The following is an 18,966-nucleotide window of genomic DNA, read 5'->3' as shown; positions in this document are numbered from 1 at the left end:
GAATGTAATTAAAAAGGCACGATTAAAAGTAAGATCCAGGATACGCTCTCTGGAATGAAACCATGCAGGATGAATCTGGCATGTAAGTGCTCATTTCAGTCACTTACAATGAAGATGCATAGCCAAGAGTATGACTTTCACAGACAAGTACAGAAGAAAATATGATACTGCTGGTTCAAACAACTGGCACAGCAAGGGCAGTATTAGTTTGTAATAACGCACTGGCAGGAGAATCTCAAACAAGACCTAAGAATGCCCCAGTGGGTCAGAACTGTGTTCATCTAGCCCTCATTACACCATTTTGGGACAAAACACAAACCTGGCCACTATCTGTAGCTACTGCCCTCATACTCTCCCAGCATCCATGTTCTTTCTATCTAGGATGTCAGAAATGCCCCCTATCTGCTAGCACCTGTTTGTGAAACTGTTTTTCCATCAGTTTATCCAATCACTGTTTCAAATGGCTAATACCATCTGTCTCCAGAAGCTCTAAAAGCAACAACATTCCAGTTCACCAATCCTGATGGAAAATAAACAAACTCTCACCTATTTGAAGTTTATATCCTCTTAAGGCCAGCATTTGCACTATCGTTCCTGTGCTACAGGATTCATAGAATTACAATTCTGTGCTTATCTTGTCCACCGCCTTTGTGATTTTTGTAAGCCTCAGTCACATCTCCCAATCTTTAGTAACTCAATAAAATAATCTAGGATACTAGGTATCAGTATTTCTAAAGTACGAGCAACCAGCATTGTGTCAAGGATGGAATCTGCTCAGCTACTGCCAAACTACTGCAATCCTCTGACAAACAGGACCATCTTACGCTTAAAGAACAAGCAATGCAGTTCTTGGGTCTAGTCAAAAGATCTTCTCCGTTCTGAGATGAAGAATCCATGAACACAGGTTTGGAACTCGAAATTAAAACTTGTTTGCCAAAAAAAAAAAAAAAAAAAAAGTCAAGTACAAGTCTTGCCTTTGTAAAGATTTCTGTGAATTGGTAAGACTCAAAATTAAGTGCACAGTAAGCGCTCATCAAAAAAAGTCCAGCATTATTTAAACAATGCTCCAAAGATTAGGCGTACTGTATATAAACATACTCACTCATCAATACAGTCCTGGCCTGGAGAAGAATTTTCTTGAACTTCAGCATACTGACAAATTCCCAAACTATCCTTTGGTACTGACAGTTATTCTCATGCACAATCTCCAACTCTCCCTACAGGCATGCACTTTATTTCTAAACAGTAAAGAAAACATGAAGTGCATTTCTCCATTGATATTTGAAAGGTCCTCCCAAAAAGTTCAAAACATAGGATTTTTAGGAAAACCCTGACACATCCTGGTCAGTTTGCCTGGAGTGTGTGACTGAACTGCTCCTGAACAAGAAAATTACAGTCTAGTATTACCTAGGTACACAAGTCTGTGTGACATAACCAAAAGAGATAGTTCTCACCAATGCAGCAAAACTTGCTCTCGCCTCCAGTTGTGATATCAGTTTGATTGGGCACCACTTCATTTATCTTTGTGCTGAACAATACTGCTCTCTTGAACGGCAGAATTTCTGCAGCAGATGGCATTTAGGAGGAAAATGTGAAAGGTGTAGTCAGGGCGAATGCTGAGTGACCACTGTATTCATTCAAAGGAAAAATGCACCTATTTCAAGAGGCTTTCTCTTGTAAACTCATTTTCATTTAACAGCTTATTGTGCAATACTAGGAAGAAAAATTGTATCTCCATGCCAGGAATTGACAGTGGTAGTCACATCTACAAGCTTGCAGAGAAAAAAGAATACGGTGTAAAATAATTTCGGGTCTTTATTCTTCATCAGGGATGTTGATAAGGTGGATCATGATTTCAGCCAAGATTTCCTTCTTAAGGAAGCCACTAAGTTAGAGAGGTTATGAAACAGCTTAAGTGGCTGATGGTTATGGGACAGGAATACTTGTCCCAGTATATGTCTCTTAGCCTCCTAAGAGAAGGCTAGCAATACAGCAACAGTTGCATAAAAGCCACATGTTAAAACCCATCAACTGTTACATGACATCTGTAGTCAGAGTCATGGGCTACTCATTTACACAAGAAATCATGGAGGGTACTGATGATCTCAGTAGAGAGATTATGTTCAGGATTTGTGAACTCCAGTTATCCTCTCACGGTGGTGAGGCAGTCAGCAACAACCAAAATCTTACTTATCACTGACAGTGGGACTGCAGGTATCACTAAGGAAGTTCTAAGGTATCAACGAGGTGCAAAGAGTAAGCTGTTCAGCTTCTCACTTTTTAACAGCCTTCTGGTAACAAGAATCTTGCCAGAGCCAGTGGTGGGCTGCAAAACCCAGAAACACGCCAGAGCAGATACTCACATCTCTCTCCTAACATTCCAAGCAGCACTGTGCTTCTCAGTATTATACATGGGAATGGTGACTAAAGAAACAAGTTCAGCAACAATGAGTCTATGAGAGGTCCTGAGAAAAAAAATTACATTTTGGGGGTTCTGGCATTATGAACGTAACTCCAACCCAAGAAGCTCAGTAATTAACAACCAGACAAATACACCTCTACAGAGAGCAGTCAGTGGTGTGAAATGTTGTCAGTGTGCAGATGTTCTTGAGATAACTAATTCTTTAACTCTCTTAGCTCATCAGAAAATATCTTCTTGCCGGAGTTAAGACATTGAGGGGTTCCCACATAAAAAACTTTACTTTTTGTAGGTTTCTGAAAAGGTTTTTGAAGTTGTACCTGTCACCGAGATTCCTAGACTTTCTGATGCAAGGTTTGTGCTACTTGTTTACCCAAGAGATGTACCTGCACCTTTACTTTTATGTGCTTGAGGGGATACACAGCAGAGGATTTGCAGTAGTAATGTTTTCCTGGAATGTGGGAGTCTTCCAAGCAGGGTATATGTGTGTGTGTGTGAAATATCACAGCATCCGCTATTTGCTGAACAGCACTGGTGATTAATCCATGCAACTTCAAGGACACCACTGTTTAATGAACAGTTTATACAGAAAATTATGTGCGTTTCCTAGATACTTGAGTTTTCTAGAGAAAAGATAAAATTCTGCCAGTGAACAATCTAGAAGACTTAAAGGATGTGCTACTGCCCATAATCCAAAAAGCAAGAGACTTCTAATCAAGCTACAAGATTGCTGAGCAGTACTGAAACATGGCAACACTCTTCTATCCTTTACATGACATGAGCAAAGGTGAGCCACAATAGCATAGCAGACACATCGTATACATAATGCACCAATACTGCTGGCAAAAGAAACCTTGTGGTACACAATGGATCCTCGTATTTGTGAACAACTGCCAGGAGAAAAGTTCATGCTACATAAAATATAAAACATAACAAAATCCTGTTCCTACCATCACAAAAAACAAGCTTTCACATCAGCTGCTTTCTGATTCTACACTATCAATCAGAATTTATACACTGTGTCAGCCTAACACAAACTCAAATAAGTAATCAATACAAGAGGAGGAAGCTGGTATTGTGTACTCTGTGAACAAGTGTTCTCATGAAAATTTCTGAGTGTAAAGTCACCAAACTACAGAACCTAAGAATTCATCTAAGAAAAACCAAATTCCATTCAGGAAATTCAGCAGTCAGTTCATACTTTGCCCAGCAATTTTGTTACTGGAAATTCAACACTTATGTTCTGATTTAATGTGGAAGAAATTTAAAAACTGAGAGAGGTCAAGCAAATATTTTCCTTAGAGCGGTTATTTAAGTAGTATGATGAGGAAAGGTCCCAGCATATCTAATCTAAAGCTAGGACTAACCCCTACCCTTATGTAATACCTGGAGGCCAGCTGGCGTTGCTGGATTTGCTTCCAATCTTGTTCGTTGGTGGAGATTTGGCAGGTAACCAACTATCACCAGCAGGGCCGGCATGGCCACCTAGTGGGTCGCCCTGAATTATGTCAAACTGGTTGTAGGGCGATCCTCCGCGAGCCTTTCCAGGGGGCACTATTGCACCTGAAGCATTAAAAACATACATTTACACCCAGGAAAGGTTGGGATCTTTATGAGTATGGTATACCAAAACAAAAAATATTTAAGATGCATACTGGTGAGGTTAGACATTCACTAAGTTCAAGCATAGTTTTATCTGAGCTATTTCACTTCTGGCAAGATGATACTGCAAGGGCATTCCCGAAATAGCCAGTCCCCTTCTCACCATTTTTGTGCATATTGGCATCTTGTGAAGCCACAGAGGGCAGCCCTTCCATCATAGTCCACTGCTTAAAGCGGGATTCTGTTCCAGCCTCTTTCCCTCCCACCATGCCATAATCCATGCCACCTGAGCCAAAGCCTGTGAAACAAACAAACAAATCTACACTGTCATTTGCGCTTTTTGGTTTAAGTATCTTTGAACAGTGAGTCAGTGTGTTCGTAAGAAAGGTAAAAAAAAAAAAAAAAAAAAGACAAAAGAAAAAATATCAACAGAAGCAAATTACATGTTCAAGAAGCAACTTCCAGATAAGCTTGCTAGGTCAGTGTGCCACCAAGATACACTTTGCTATTAGGTTTCTCTTCTTCCCATGTTAATGAAAAATAATTGATCAAGAGTTGACACTTGTCCTAACCTTTGCTCTAATGCTTATAAATAAATTACTCATTTCTGGACCCAGACGTAACTGGCTAATATGGTAAATGTAATTACCATATTAATATGTAACTACAGACAATGCACCAAACTTCTTTCCACAAAGCACTTACCTGAACCGTATCCAGGTATTTGCCCTTTGGTCTGTAAATCTGAGAGACCCACATTCAAAGGATTGGGTACCATGCTGTCTAAATGTGGCTTAGGCCCAACAGGGTGGGATGGTGAATGCTTCATGCCAGGCTGCCTCTGCTGCTGCTGCTGCTGAAGGGCACTCACCATACGAGCAATCTGCAAGAAAAAAACTGGGATTACATATCCTATACTGTAATACAGAATTCCAGTAAACATGAACGAACAGTGGACTTGAAAGAGGACCAAAGGTCCTTGCTCTCTGAAAAGTGCAATCTGAAGAGGGCAGATGACATTATTAAAACCAGCACCATTTTCGCTGCAGGTTGCATTTTCCCAGCACACTTTATACTTTATATGACTGACAGAAACAGTGCCACACCTGTTGCTCCTGCTGCTGTCGCACAGCTTGAGATAACTTCCTCTGGCTCTGTAACAGCTGCTGCTGCTGCTGCTGCTGGAGGAGGAGCTGACATGCCTACAAAATAAGTGGGGGTGGGAAAAGTGAAAATACAGAGCTCCTCAAGTAAAACAGAATTGCCAAGAGCTACTCACTAACAAATACTTGCTCAGAACTTAGGTAAACTGTTTCTCATTCCACACACTTAAAATAAAATGTGACAATGAAAACATCAGAAGAATACCATAACCTTCATTTGTTTCTAATGTAACATCATGCAACACTGTTATTAGTACCCGCTTTATTACTGTCACTATGACTAACATCTAAAGAAAACGTCATTAAAAATCAACAAACAACTGCTTCTGCACAAAGACATTGCTTAGAATCATTACTAAACCACTGCAACATTCACAATAATTACAAAGTCCTGCTTAGTTTAACTGCTGCCCTCTAACAGGGCTGTATTTTCCTGTATAACAAACAGGGAATATTTAGACAAAAATAATACAGGATCAGTAGAACAGAACAGAATTAGAACAAGCATCAAAAGAAAACTCTTTCAGCAGACGATTTGTAAACAGCCTACCCCACAAGATTACTAGCTACTTACTAATTGAAACTGGGGAATCTGTGGAAGCTGGCTCAGCATGGCAATCTGTTGTGGAGAAAGCTGGGGACCCATATTGAAAAGACCAGGATTCAAACCACTGTTGGGAAACTGTTTGAGCATGGAGGCCGAAACCTGCATGGAAACCAGTTACATATCCTCAAGAAATGCACTGCTATGAGAAAAGATGATGAAGTAGTAGTGTTTCTATAAAAGAATAGGTATGACACCAATTTTTAATGGTGTTGTGGGAAAGACATTACAGATTTATTAACACATCACATTTAAACATGCACAATCTATGACTTAAGCAGAGTGAATACCTCATTTGATTGACAGTATACAGTATTACATGTGCAGATGCAGACACACACACACAAAGGTTCCTCCCCCAACCAACTGGTTGCTAGAGATGGCACTAAATTAAAATGCTGATATATATGCAGCTAACCAGTAATCACAGTACTGCACTATCACGCTACAAAAATGTACTGCTTGACAAAGGAAAAGAAAGGCATTCAGGCAGTCACTGGAGCAAAGAAACAGTACTTCACAGAAAGAGTTAATCTCTTTGTATGCTGAATAAGCTACAGTAAAAGACAGGAGTAGGTGGAGAAGAATCCTCCCATTTCTCCCTGCATTACTTGAGAGTAGTGCACAAGTACTACTTGTAGAATTCAAGAGAATCTCCACAAGTCTTCACCAAGTCCAAAGCGAAATGTAAACTTGTGCATTTGGAGACCCTGAGGTCTTAAGAGCTCTGCAATGTAAATGCAACGTGTAGCCCTTCATCCTCTCTTTCAGGGGGCCAAGAAGTACAGGACTAGACCACTTGAAAAAACATGAAGCAACCTGCCATACTTCAGAAAAACTTCCAGATTTCATTTTTTTCTATTGTTTTCAGAATACTTTGCACACGCCTATGTAAGACACAGGATTCCTGAATCCACTTTTAGGTTTAAAAATACTGATAGTGAACATTTACCATCAGCTGTCTTGGAATAAGAAAGAAGGCTAATCCTTCTGTACTGAGCTTTAAGCACTTTCAACTGCAAATTATAATTTACCTTATCTAAGTTTTCAATTTCTTAACATCAATTCCAGACTAAGATAGATGTATAAGTAGCCTCAACAACGTGCTCTGAAGGCTGTAGCTCTGCTTTTACAAGTAACCAGTTACTATAAATTCCTTACCTGGGGAGAAAGAAATTGGGGAGGCACTTGCGCCCGGATATTGGGGGAAGGATTTAGTGGCTGCACTGGTGTGTGCATGCCCCTCGATTGTGCTGTGCTGTTTCCAAACAAACCATGATTGCCACCCTATAAAATTAAAGCAGTAGTGAGAAGATGAATCTTTCAGGATAATGGATTTCTATGCTATTAACTGCATATCAATAACAATGAGGCAAGTGCTGACTTAAACAGAGTACCCTTAGAATTACTAAAATATTTGCCCTATATCAGTAGTATTCTACCTGGGTTAAAACTGCCGTACTACATTTTCAAGACGCAGGCTCTTTCTCCTCTACATTGAAGAGTCATGTTTACCCACATTTCAAAGTACATGACAAAGCTGATGTTTTATATTTTGCTCTTTATGTGTTGGGAAATGGAAACTCGGGAGTACAAACACCACACTCAAAAAAAACATTCTACTGGCTTAGAAGTATGGCAAGACTGTATCAAGAGTTTTGGGTCATCATTTTAGCTAAGTCAGGTACTTTTTCTGAGTAGGTTGTTGAGATATCACTCATAAGCCTATTACTTCCTCTGCAGGCCTTTCACTAACTGAAGTTAGAATTCTAAAATTTTATTTAAAAATTTCCTTCTGATATGAAAACGTAAGCATTCTGGATTGGGTTGTGTTTCTTTTCCCTTTTTAACTAAACTGAAGAGGAAGAAAACTTTCAAGTGAGAAAAAAGGTTTTGGGTTTTTTTTCCTCCCAGTTATTTATTTTCTAACACAAGAATACTTGCTGTTTGAGGTTTTTTTAATGAGAAGTATTTACTGTTTTATAAGCAAATTCTGTAATAAACCCTACTGCATGAAAAAGACCAAAGAAAATTTGTGATTTGTTTCACTATTACAGTCTCTGAGCAGACTGTCTTTATTTGTAAAATCTTTCAAGAAAAGCCACAGGAAATGTTGTGGACAGTGACCTACACTAACATTTGCATGCTGTTTCTTCTAAAAGCTGAAGCTTGTACTCTTAGAAGGTCCTTATGTGCCATGCTTCTGTCCTTTCCTTTTCAAGACCCTTAGAACTTCCCACCTCCTGCTGTGTATCAGGATGTTTATGATCCTCAGATACCTGGGGTTCTAAATCAATACATTTTCCATCCCTCAGCCATCATTCTCTGTTATTCCTCTCCATGCCAGCACTGCTGTACCCAACATAAATTCATGATTCTTCCAAACTGAGATTGTGCAGGCCTTCTCAAAAACCTTCCCTTCTCTTATATACTAGGATTTCATAAACTTCGCCTCGCTTCCACCATAAGCGTGCATCTTCCACTACCCTTTTGCTGAATCAGAAGTCTCTCATCCTTCTGCTATACTGGCAGCATTATGGATTGCCTAATCCACCTGCATCACATTTTACTTCCTTCATGTATCTTCTCTTTCAGAAGCAACTCAAGGTATCATACTAAGCATGTAGGAGGATAAACAAAAACCCCCAAAGACAAGAGTATATATTCTGTAAAGAACTGTCTGGGGTCAACTACACATTAAAATGTGACAGGCTTGAAGCTGCACCTACGCTTTCAACCCTCCCTAAAGCTGAACAGAGTTCTGCACACCAAACCCAAGAACATGCCTTCAAATTTTGGACTTAATCTGATGTTCAACACCAGTTGTGCCACATATAAACAGAAAGACAACACAAAGAAACACTGCATGTGACTACATCAGCCAGTCCAGCTGCAATACTTAGGATCTGGTCTTTTGTTTCCTAGTATTCCTGCAACATTTTCATCAAGCATTAACACAAAACCTAATGGGGTCAGAAATTCTTCCAAACTGCAGTTAACCACTTCATTTCTTCCCCACTATTCCCCCATATACAGAACAAAAATACTGCTCCTTCAAGAGCTTCTGAAGCTCCTTTCTTTGAGCTGTGGGGAAGGGAGAAGGGAACAAGCACAATGCAAAACGATTGCAATTTTTTAAAGGCACATTTCTACATAGAAGGTCATCAGGTGGAGTCTGGAAAAATTCACTGTTGACGGGTGGTGGGGCAAATCAGCAGCCTCTGAGTTTTAAAACACCGATTACAATATAAAGGCTGCCACTAATTTCATGACTTCTGAAAAGCACATCTGTCTGCTGCTGCACTGTGATTCAGGAAGGAAGAGGCCAAGAAAACCAGACAGAATACATTTTGATCTTAGAAGCCAAAGTGGATTGATTCTCAGTGGCCTGATAATAGCTGAAATTTCCATTAACAATATTAATTTATTTAGTAGAAAAACAAATGCAAGCAACCAACTAACCAGGATTAAGCCCAGGTTGCAGCTTTATAACAATGCATCTTATAAGGTGGCCTGCTTACTTGTCTAGCAGCGAAGTTTTGGGGACTGAGCCCTGAGCCGATTGCCCCAAGGCCGACGTTGGATAGTGTGGAACCAGAGGGAGACAGCTTGTAGCTGGGAGAAGGGGAGAAGGGAGAGCAGGGAGCCTCATCCCCAAGGCACCCATCTTGATTGGAGAAAGGCAAAGTCAGCTGAAGCAGCAGTTAGCCAACAGCAGGAGTTGGTTAGTGAAGCAACAGAACGTAAGAGGAGAGAAAGAGGGACGGTGAGTGACTAGGAAGAAGCAAAGTTAATTTGTAATAGCAATTACAAGGACAAAATTTCTGACTCAAATGATCACTTGACAATTAAAGATTTTGGTCCGAGGAGATAAATCAATCAATTCCTAAAGGTTTCTTTTTAAAAATACATTTTGAACTCTCGTGAGATTTGTTTGTGACAGTGGCCATTACCAAACTACAGAAACAAACAAATCTTGAATGAATTCCTAATGTTAGCACAAACCTATGAACATAATTTGTTAGGAATGCATTAGCTCTGCTAGTGGTAATGATTAATTACGCCACCAGAGGGAGTTAACAAAACTGGGTTTTGGCCTGTTATACCAAAATGGAGAAGTTAGAAATAATTATTTGACAGTAACACACCTTCAGAATTTGAAAAACAAGTTTCTTTTTCATTTTACATGTGATAAACTTAAACTGTATTAAAAATAAAAACCTTAAAGCATTCTGAACCTATTGGACACTCTCCAATTCATAATGTGAAGTGATTAATGATTGATAGTGACAGTGAAAACTTCTACTTAAAATAGGCAAGAATATGAAAGAAACACTACCATAACATACAACAGATGTCACAGAGAACAGATGTCATACAGAAGCTTACAGCACATGGACATACAGCATAAGGGGTTGAAGAATTTAGAAAGGGTGTTTCCAATAAACAACAGACGTAAAAGCAGAAAAAATTTGGAAGACTGTGATTACTTATGTTTACTTAAAACTAAACCAATTTTTTTTTAAACAGTAGATGATTGTAGTCAGTAGCCAAAAGAATCACTGTGATGAAACCTATAATGAATTTAATTGTTACCAGTAGTTTACTCTTCCAAGAAAAACAAAAGAATTTCTTACTGTCCATATTAAAAGCAGTCTGCTCTAAAACCAAAAGCCTCATTCTCCCCAGGTAATTTAGTTTGTCTATGTGCATCTGCCACCTCTTTTTTTATACACATTCATTCTACTCCCACACACCTTTTATTATTGAGTTTGTCCAAGGTTACCAAATTTTTAGTACTTCCAAAGGAGTAGGGTAAAAACTGGGACCTCGAACATAGAGGTTGATATTAATTTATCTAAGGATATTTCTCTCACCTTCTCAAAATAAGGCCCACTATCTGTGGTTCCCATGTCTTTGGAATTAGGTGGACGGAACCCAGACCGATCCTTTCTCATCATGTCATTAAAATCCCCGAGATTCATGGCTCGTTTATCTACATCAAACTTCTTATCTGGGAGACCACCTGTAAAATAGAGGAAAGATGACTACATTAGTGCAAATAATCTCTACCATGTTTCCTGACAGCAGGTTTACAGCCAAAGAAAGTATCTTTAAGATAAGGGTTTAAATTAGATCTGTCTTCTAATATAGCATAGCTACATTTGCTATTAGAAGTGCCGAAAAATGAAAGTAGGCAGGTTCATTTTGAAGACTGGGAAAGCCAATTTCGTTTAGAGAGTTTAATGTGAAAGATTTCTCAGAATTTATGTACAGATATAAACATATGCACTTCTGCAGCAGCGCTGTTCAACTACTGATATTCATTCGTACAAAATGCCCAATGTCTTCCAAAACTCATACTGTTACTTACTGGTATTCAGTATCTATATAGACACCACTATTTCAGGTCTCCATATATTCTGCTTAGCCTTCACCAGGTCTGGCATTGACAAAAGAATTCTCAAACTGCAAAACCACACACACGATTTGATCACAAGTCTCCTACAGCCACGTGAATTTTTCACCACCACAGACCACGTGGTACAGCCCAACTTCCAGACAGGCAACCAATCTCCCCCTCAGCCTGTATGCAATGATTATACAACCAGTAACAGAGATGCTTTTCCAACATCCCCTACAGTCTCCTACCTTTGTTTAGTGAGTAATCTGGTGGAATGCGAGGAAGATACGTTAATAACAGAAGATCAAAATGTAGCATACACCGTGAACAAGACATCATCTTTCTCTACAAGCTTATCATCAGCCAAGTGCTGACTGAAGAAGTTTTCTACCTTACACAATGAACTGCTGCCAAAGAACAATTTTTTTGGTCATATTTGGCACCTGTAAATTATCAGATACATGTTGTTATGTTGAAGCACTTGGAAAACATCATCATTTTAAAACATGGACAATGTGATAGAAATGAGCTCTACTAGTATTTTTAGTTTTAAGTAATTTTGTTTAGTAACACAGAGAGCCTTTCCAAGAACAGTTTAAAAAACCTGTCACCACAGTTAAAATCTATGACTCTTCCAAAGGAAGTTGGTGATAGATATCCTAACCTACCACTGACAAAACACTTACGTCTTTAGCAAATGGGGCACAGCTAATCACCCAGATACCTTAAAAATACTTATCTGTTCCTCAAAAAAGATTCTCAAAGCCAGCATTGCTTCTTAATGTCCAATCACAAACTATTAATATTCAAAGGTATGTTATTGCCAAGAACTTATGAAATCAACCACTAATTACATGGGTTTTTCTTGCTGGCACAGCTTTCGAAGTTGATCCAGCTTCAACTTCTCAGTTGCCTTCAACATTGTTTATCACAAAAACACTTGACAAATAACATACATATCTTGGCTTGTAACTGCAGTCACACTGACCTGAATGAGCTCATCCCTTTCTAACATATCCTAAAAAGCTAGAACTGGCTCTGCAAAAGCAGTCACATAAAACGTCACGTACATCTCAATCCTGTCAATACCTACATCTAACCACTACACACAATGCCAGCAATACACTCTACCAAAAGGCTTCAATTCCAGACAGGAAGCCCTGTCCGTTAGCTGCTTGAAAAGAAACTGAAAGCAAGACAGAGTTGCATCATATCTGAAATGAAATTGGGTCAATGCCAACATTAGATGACTAAGCTGAAGAAACACCCTTTTGTCTCTTCAGTTATCCTGACGGACCAATCAACTCCTCAAACATTACTGAATGATGCCTTGTAAAACAGCCTGTTAAATAACATGTACAGCATTAAATAGCACCTTTAAAGGCTTCAAGCATAGATATGCATGCCACTTAGTGCTGAGGCAGCTGCTTTAATTTCAATATAAACAAGGCCTTGCTAAGACAGATGATAGAATTTTCTATGAATGGGATAAATAAATTCTAATGCAATCTTGAAACCTGTCAAGTGAGTGTCTTTTGCACTTGACAACAAAAGCTATACCTAATACAGGTGGCTGAAGACTACTAGCTTTACCTCACATAGTAACAAAGACAACTATTAAAATCTGAAAACTTCGAATTTTACCCTCTGCAGTAGGCCAGAACAACTTGTGCATGAATAAATAGAAAGCCCCACATCCTCTACATGCAGAAATGCAGATCAGGTTAAAAGTCCAACCATCTTCATGAAAGAAGACACCCCAATCAGTCCATGGATTTTTCCCACTATTAACAGCTGTGAGAAACACCATGAAAAATGCAAAATGAAGTAAGAGCTTGGAAGATGACATACACACACCCTAGTGAGGTAAAACCCTCTATTAAGTAGATCTCCACCACCATGCAGCTTAAAAGAAAAAAACCCTGAATTTCATACAAAATTTTGTATAATGTGATCCTGTACTGGGAGAGAGGAGACAGAAACTGCTGTTGAGCAAAGTTACCTTAAACATTTGCAAACAGGAGACTCAACGTGGTGAAAATACATACATCCAGTGGGGTAACCCAAACGGGGAAAAAAATCCTTTTGCAACATGTTTTCTGCTTGACCACGAAACCAAAAACATTTAAAGATACTGGTTTTACACCTTTACCATAAATTTACATCATCCAAGCCTACTGAGCAACGACATGCGCTTAGATAGTGAGGTGTTCCACCTGAATGCTCAACCAGGTTGTGGCTTTGTAACATATTTACAAGACAGCAGCATGAATTGCACTTGAATCAATAGAAATTGGAAATTAATTTCCCAGCCTTTACAGGTTATTTGAGAATGCAACTAATACATTAAAAAAAGACAACAAAGGTGGTGGTCAAATGGAAGAAAAAGACAATATTAAGTCTGACAACCTACTTACTGTAGCAAACTTCATGCCTCGGGACTTATATTTTAGGAGAGACTGCAATGGAAAACAAAGTTGTATCCTGTTTTCAAAGTAAAACAAGCCACCTACCGAAAGTATTTGATAGAAAAAAAAAAAAAAGAGGAAGTAAATCTGCCTCAGGCATGCTATTGATCCATCTCTTTTCTGTCTTGGTCAGCACCTTGCAACAAAAGTAACACATTTTTCAAACAAGGAGATTGACATCAACATTGTAAGAATTACTTACTGACAACTGGACCTATTTTACAGTGCATGACAATCAGAGCCGAGGTGCTCTGTGCATACCAAAGCCAAACTTTTCTTTGATATGTGTGGTCTCCAATCATAGACTTAACTCTGAGATCAATGCACGTTTATCCACGAACTGGGAAAATACCATTCTGGTAGTTATCTAATTAGGAAAACCTGGTATGTTGTTACCTTGACTGAAAACCAGTTGAAGAACAAGCCTATCACATAACTAAGTCCAACTTTGGAAATTTAGCAGTAGATACAGGTTGAGCAAGACAGCTTACAAATTTCCACAAGCAACTGCCGTAAGCAACAAGAGCAAAGCTGCTAAGCAGAGAACTAACAGAAAAACCTCAGGAAGCTCTGTTACGTTCTTAGTCTTTGAAATGGAACACAAACTCTAACGAATGCCTCGATCTAGGATCAAGGATGCCACAATTAATGCGCATGCTAAACTTAAGTGCAACCCATCAAGACTACATATGCAACCTTTCTGCACCATTTCACCAGATATTCTGGGTGTCAGCCATCTTTCCTCAGGTCTGATGGCTTTAAGGTCCTTGACAACACAAAGTTCTAAAGGATCCTAAAGCTTAATTTGAAGATAATTAAGAGTGCTATAATCAGCATAATCCAGGCTGCCATCCTCTTTGTGTATACTTCGATCTGTTCTTTTTTAACAGCAGCATCTGAAGGCAGATGAGAACTGAACATCCAAGAAGACAACTTATCTCCATCTAGAAGATCTTTAGAGAACCCTGATACAATCAGTCTGAATTCTATACCAAAGTGGAGAGATACAACAATGCTGTTACCTTCCCCAAAACTGTGTTATACTATATAAATGCACATTTTAACATCTCTTATTGGGACCCTTAACTATTCAGAGGAAGAAAGCAATTTTGGGAAAAATTAAATACTTAATCCTGTATGAAGTATGATACACATTTTAAGAATGCAATGGATTCTAAGCTGAGACACACTGCAGCTATTCATATTGCATTGGGCTACCAAAACTCGAGTCGCTATTAGATGCAAGTAAGTCTTGACTATCACTCTGCCTTTGGTGCCAACAAAGATGAATGGATATTCCAAATAAAAGCAGCTTTTTGGTTGGGAAAATCCCGACTACAGCATCACACGATGCTAAAACAGTGGCAGATGAGGTACTAAAGCTGGTGTCAGCTCTGGTGCAAAAAGGGTCAACATCAAAGTAAACTTCTTGCAAGGCATAATACTAGAATAATTTGATGGACAACACTCGAAAGGCACAGAAAAGGTATGGCAGAATCTGAGTGGCACAGAAACTGCATATATCACAATGGCCAGTTTCACAAGAACAGCCTCCTGTAGTCCCTAAAATCTATTATTCAAATCGATAATGAATATTTACACTGCTTGCATTTGCAGCATTTGAACTTGTGCTATCTAGTTTTCCACTGCTACCAGAAGCTCCCACGTATAGGTTCAGTTTCAATCATATGGCTATTGTATCACTAGGACAGCAGACAGAAGAAAGCAGCTATCTACTACTTGATTGCTTTCTGGGGCTGGGGGAGCACATCAGACTCTGCTGACATTTGTAAAAACTGAAGATGGTATTTATCCGAGCTGAACAAACAGCTCCTGCTACTATGTCCTTCCTTACTGTCAGTATTTGATGTTTTGATGAATAAATAAAAATCAGACAATGAAACAAACCAAAAGTTGCCACAACAGGATCCAATGTACCAAACTGTAGTTATACATAATGCTGGAAAATAAGATTACTTAATGCTTGGCACACAGTCAGTCATAGACCCAACACAGAACTACTCTGGCAGGTGGTTCTTCAGAGACACCACCACAGATCATGAATAATTAACCCAACTGACAGCCTCCCACAGGAAGTTTAGGACCACCAGAATAATAATCAATTCCTCCAGCAACCCTTCTTACCAAGTCCTTTCTGTCCTTTCAGCACAGCGTTTTGTGTCTGTGTGCATCCATCTCAGCTGAGGCAGAAACTTTTGCTATTATGCAGAAGTAGCTGAAAATAAGCAGCTTGGTACCAGAATGCTTTTAAACATGAAAAAGGTAAAGCAGTTACTGCACAACAGTCATACTGTGGATGAGATTCAGAATCAGTGGTGTCCACACCTTCATAACAAACTTAATTTGCAGTGACACAGGCACCCCTTTCAGAGAGCCACTACATAGACACTTCTCTGGAGCCCAAACACCATACCTCATCTACACAGGAAATTCTCTTTTCTAGATGAGAGCTGAGACTACTACTACTACAATGACATATCATCCTTTGGAGTAAAAAATTACAGACCTCTGTTTTTTGACATTGTAACTGGGAGGAATCTGAGGCCCCTGTGACATTCCTGACAGTTACAGAAACAGGATGAACACCTCTCTCCAAAATTATTGTTGGGTACAGCAGCAATGTCCTTTAAGTGGACAAGAAGATCTGTCTTCGTAGCTTGGGATATGAGATGACCTTACGGCTTCTGTAGATTTTGAAGAATCAAAAACTGAAAAGAAGTCATCCCCCTAGAATAGGAACAAAACCGTCTTCCCCTTTGTAAGTAACAAAGACTATCCCGTACAAGTTTTTAGCCTTACTAAGCCTTCAAAGGTTTGATAACAAATAAAGTAAACAGTCTGAACTGCAGATTTGGATCAACCCTTTTTTAATATCTACCTTAGGAATCTTGTAGGGAAACCATCTCAAATGCAGAAGATTTCAGAAACCAGTGGTATTTATATTGCAGTACCATGATAGTGAATATTCAGAGACAATTTGGAGAGTAACAGAATGCAAAACTACATTTGATTTCAAGATCAAACAGAATTTCTGTAAGAGTTCACCTACTTAGTTTCCCAAAGAAGAAAGTAATGACAAATTCAAAAGTGATTAAATGAGCTTAATCCAAGTGGTCAATTCCAACTCTTATTTAGGACAGTGTTTTCCACATAACCCATCCCACTTAAGCTGTGTACTATTTGTGGTGAGGCTATCAAGAGTGAAAAATCTAGTTCTACTGAGCAGTAACTTGTAATAGCCTGAGGTAAGCAACTGAAAAAATAAACGATAGAAGATAATTCTTTTCCCTCACATCACCTCCAGGGAGCTGTGGTAATTGGGATGTCCTACTGCCAAGAGCTAAAACAGTCCTCTTCCACCAAATGAAAAAGGTACCTTCATTTTCTTGAAACAGTAGCAATGAAGGCAAACTACATGGATCAAGACAGTCTTATAGGATGTTCCTTCGCCAAGTGTTATCACCCTTCTGTACAAGCATACTTCCCAATCTTGCATACCAGCATCAGTTGCATAACTATTCAAAGCCTACAGTTCAGGTATCTGATGCTATAACCCTATCCTTCTGTTATGAGGAATGCTCAAAGTAAGGATCAAACCTTTCCAAAGCACAGCATGTCATCCACATAAAAATACTACACATGATCTTCTATTTCAAATGTGTTTAAATTATACGCACCTACAGACAAGTCCATCTTACTGCCCGGAATGTCCTCAGTTTGACTCTGGAAAAAAAATAATAAATAATTCAGTTCTGACTTACATGAAATGCTAAGGAATATTTCTGAAAGCAGTCCTTGATGGCTAAAGGTGGAATGAAGGACAGACAGGCTTGTGCCAATGGAAGTTTTATTTTCAACTAAAATAAAAACAAAAGGATTCCAGATCTCACCCTAGATACACCTCACCTTGACCCCCTAATGCTGTGTGTGGCGTTTACCCCTATGAAACCAGACACATGAAGATGTGACAGACAGAGATGGATAGACAGCTGCTCTGTGAAATAAACCTCTGTCCTCATGTTCCAGTGGTCAAGAGATGAAACACTGAAAATAGAGGCCAAAATGATAGCTCATCCTCATGACCTGTTAAGTCATCAAATCTCAAAACATGCTGCCAAGTTATTCTTTAGTTGGCAGTCTGGGACGGGGTGTTCCCATAGCTTTCAGAAGCACCTATGGACTAGAAGACTGAATCCGAGCTTGAGAGCCAACAGACATTACAAACTAACCCTAGTCATGTCAGTGACTGTGCAGCCTCAGAGAATCTCTGCATTATTATCTTTCACTAGCCTGCATTACATACTATTGCTGCTTCACAGGGTGACAGTTGGCACAATATTCAGCAAAATATTGTACAAATGAGGTTGTCAGTTCTTAAAAAAATTTTATATGTAACTATTTTTAAGGTACTTACCTGCAGATCTGTCTTTTCTCTCCAGGATGTGCCATTTATATATTCATTTTACCAATCAATCTTTAAGTACCAATTAATAGTGAGTTCTTTTTGTTCTAAAAAAACCCTGCTGCACAGTATTAAAAATATAAATAGCCAAGACAGACACAGGACTGTAAATCTCCTTTTCTGATAGGCAGCTGAGATTCAGAATTAATAGCCTTGGACTAATCATGGGTGTCTGACACTACAGCCAGGGGCTGAGGCCTCTACCTTGAGTGCTCTAAACAGCACATTATAAAAATCAGGAAAAAAACCAACAAAACCCCCAAAACCTATTACCTGAAAGGAAATTGCAATCTCAGAACAATAACTGTCATAAAGTCAATGTAGATTCTGGTTTTTTTCTGGAGAGGCCAGTCTAACGAGCAAGAAAGTGCTAAATACCCAGCTATTAAAGGTATTGTTACCAATATGCCAGCATAGTAAATGCAGGTGATTAGTTATACATTGTGAAACAGCTGATCTTTTGACTTATTTAAAGCTTACTGCTTTCTTACAAAGTTAGATTTTATATTTTTTAAAGAAATTACTTACTAGCAAGCCCATATTTGAAAACTGTTTGGATAAAGGGTTCATCCACGAATCACTATTTCCTCCTTTTAATGCGCACTGAAGGGGAAAAAAAAGACAAGAATATTTTTAAGTGACCTCTTAACTTCTGTTTTATCCTTGAGATGCACCAGTGTCAAATGAAAGTCCTGGATATCAGATAGATTAATCTTCTGAACAAATTAAGGTTTTGCGTGGTTGAAAGCATTTACCAAATATTCTCTCTCATAAAACTGTTCATTATTAGGTATGCCAAACTGGATGGACACTTGCTGTTTAT

At 38.9% G+C, this 18,966-nt stretch overlaps 1 protein-coding gene across 16 annotated transcripts in view; it reads right to left on the bottom strand.

Moving 5' to 3' along the window:
* TNRC6B (trinucleotide repeat containing adaptor 6B) overlaps positions 1–18,966 on the bottom strand; it is a 146,072-nt gene that overhangs the window by 14,448 nt on the left and 112,658 nt on the right. For 11 of the 16 annotated variants that reach the window (XM_080392986.1, XM_080392994.1, XM_080392999.1 and 8 more), the window contains 10 exons: positions 18,672–18,746; positions 17,359–17,404; positions 10,666–10,814; positions 6,950–7,075; positions 5,759–5,890; positions 5,128–5,223; positions 4,727–4,904; positions 4,185–4,319; positions 3,806–3,982; positions 1,455–1,562 (listed from right to left, as the gene is read on the bottom strand). In XM_080392986.1, coding sequence (XP_080249112.1) covers positions 1,455–1,562; positions 3,806–3,982; positions 4,185–4,319; positions 4,727–4,904; positions 5,128–5,223; positions 5,759–5,890; positions 6,950–7,075; positions 10,666–10,814; positions 17,359–17,404; positions 18,672–18,746 — 1,222 coding nt within the window. Of the gene's footprint in view, positions 1–1,454; positions 1,563–3,805; positions 3,983–4,184; positions 4,320–4,726; positions 4,905–5,127; positions 5,224–5,758; positions 5,891–6,949; positions 7,076–9,309; positions 9,481–10,665; positions 10,815–17,358; positions 17,405–18,671; positions 18,747–18,966 lie in introns of all 16 variants that reach the window. The other 5 variants (XM_080392987.1, XM_080392996.1, XM_080392998.1 and 2 more) reach the window with 3 other exon arrangements.

The sequence above is a fragment of the Falco punctatus genome (genome assembly GCF_963210335.1).
Source record: "Falco punctatus genome assembly, chromosome: 6".
NCBI classification, from domain to species: Eukaryota; Metazoa; Chordata; class Aves; order Falconiformes; family Falconidae; genus Falco; species Falco punctatus.
Note: the sequence above shows the minus strand (reverse complement) of the source record. Positions and strands in the feature narration are given on the sequence as shown.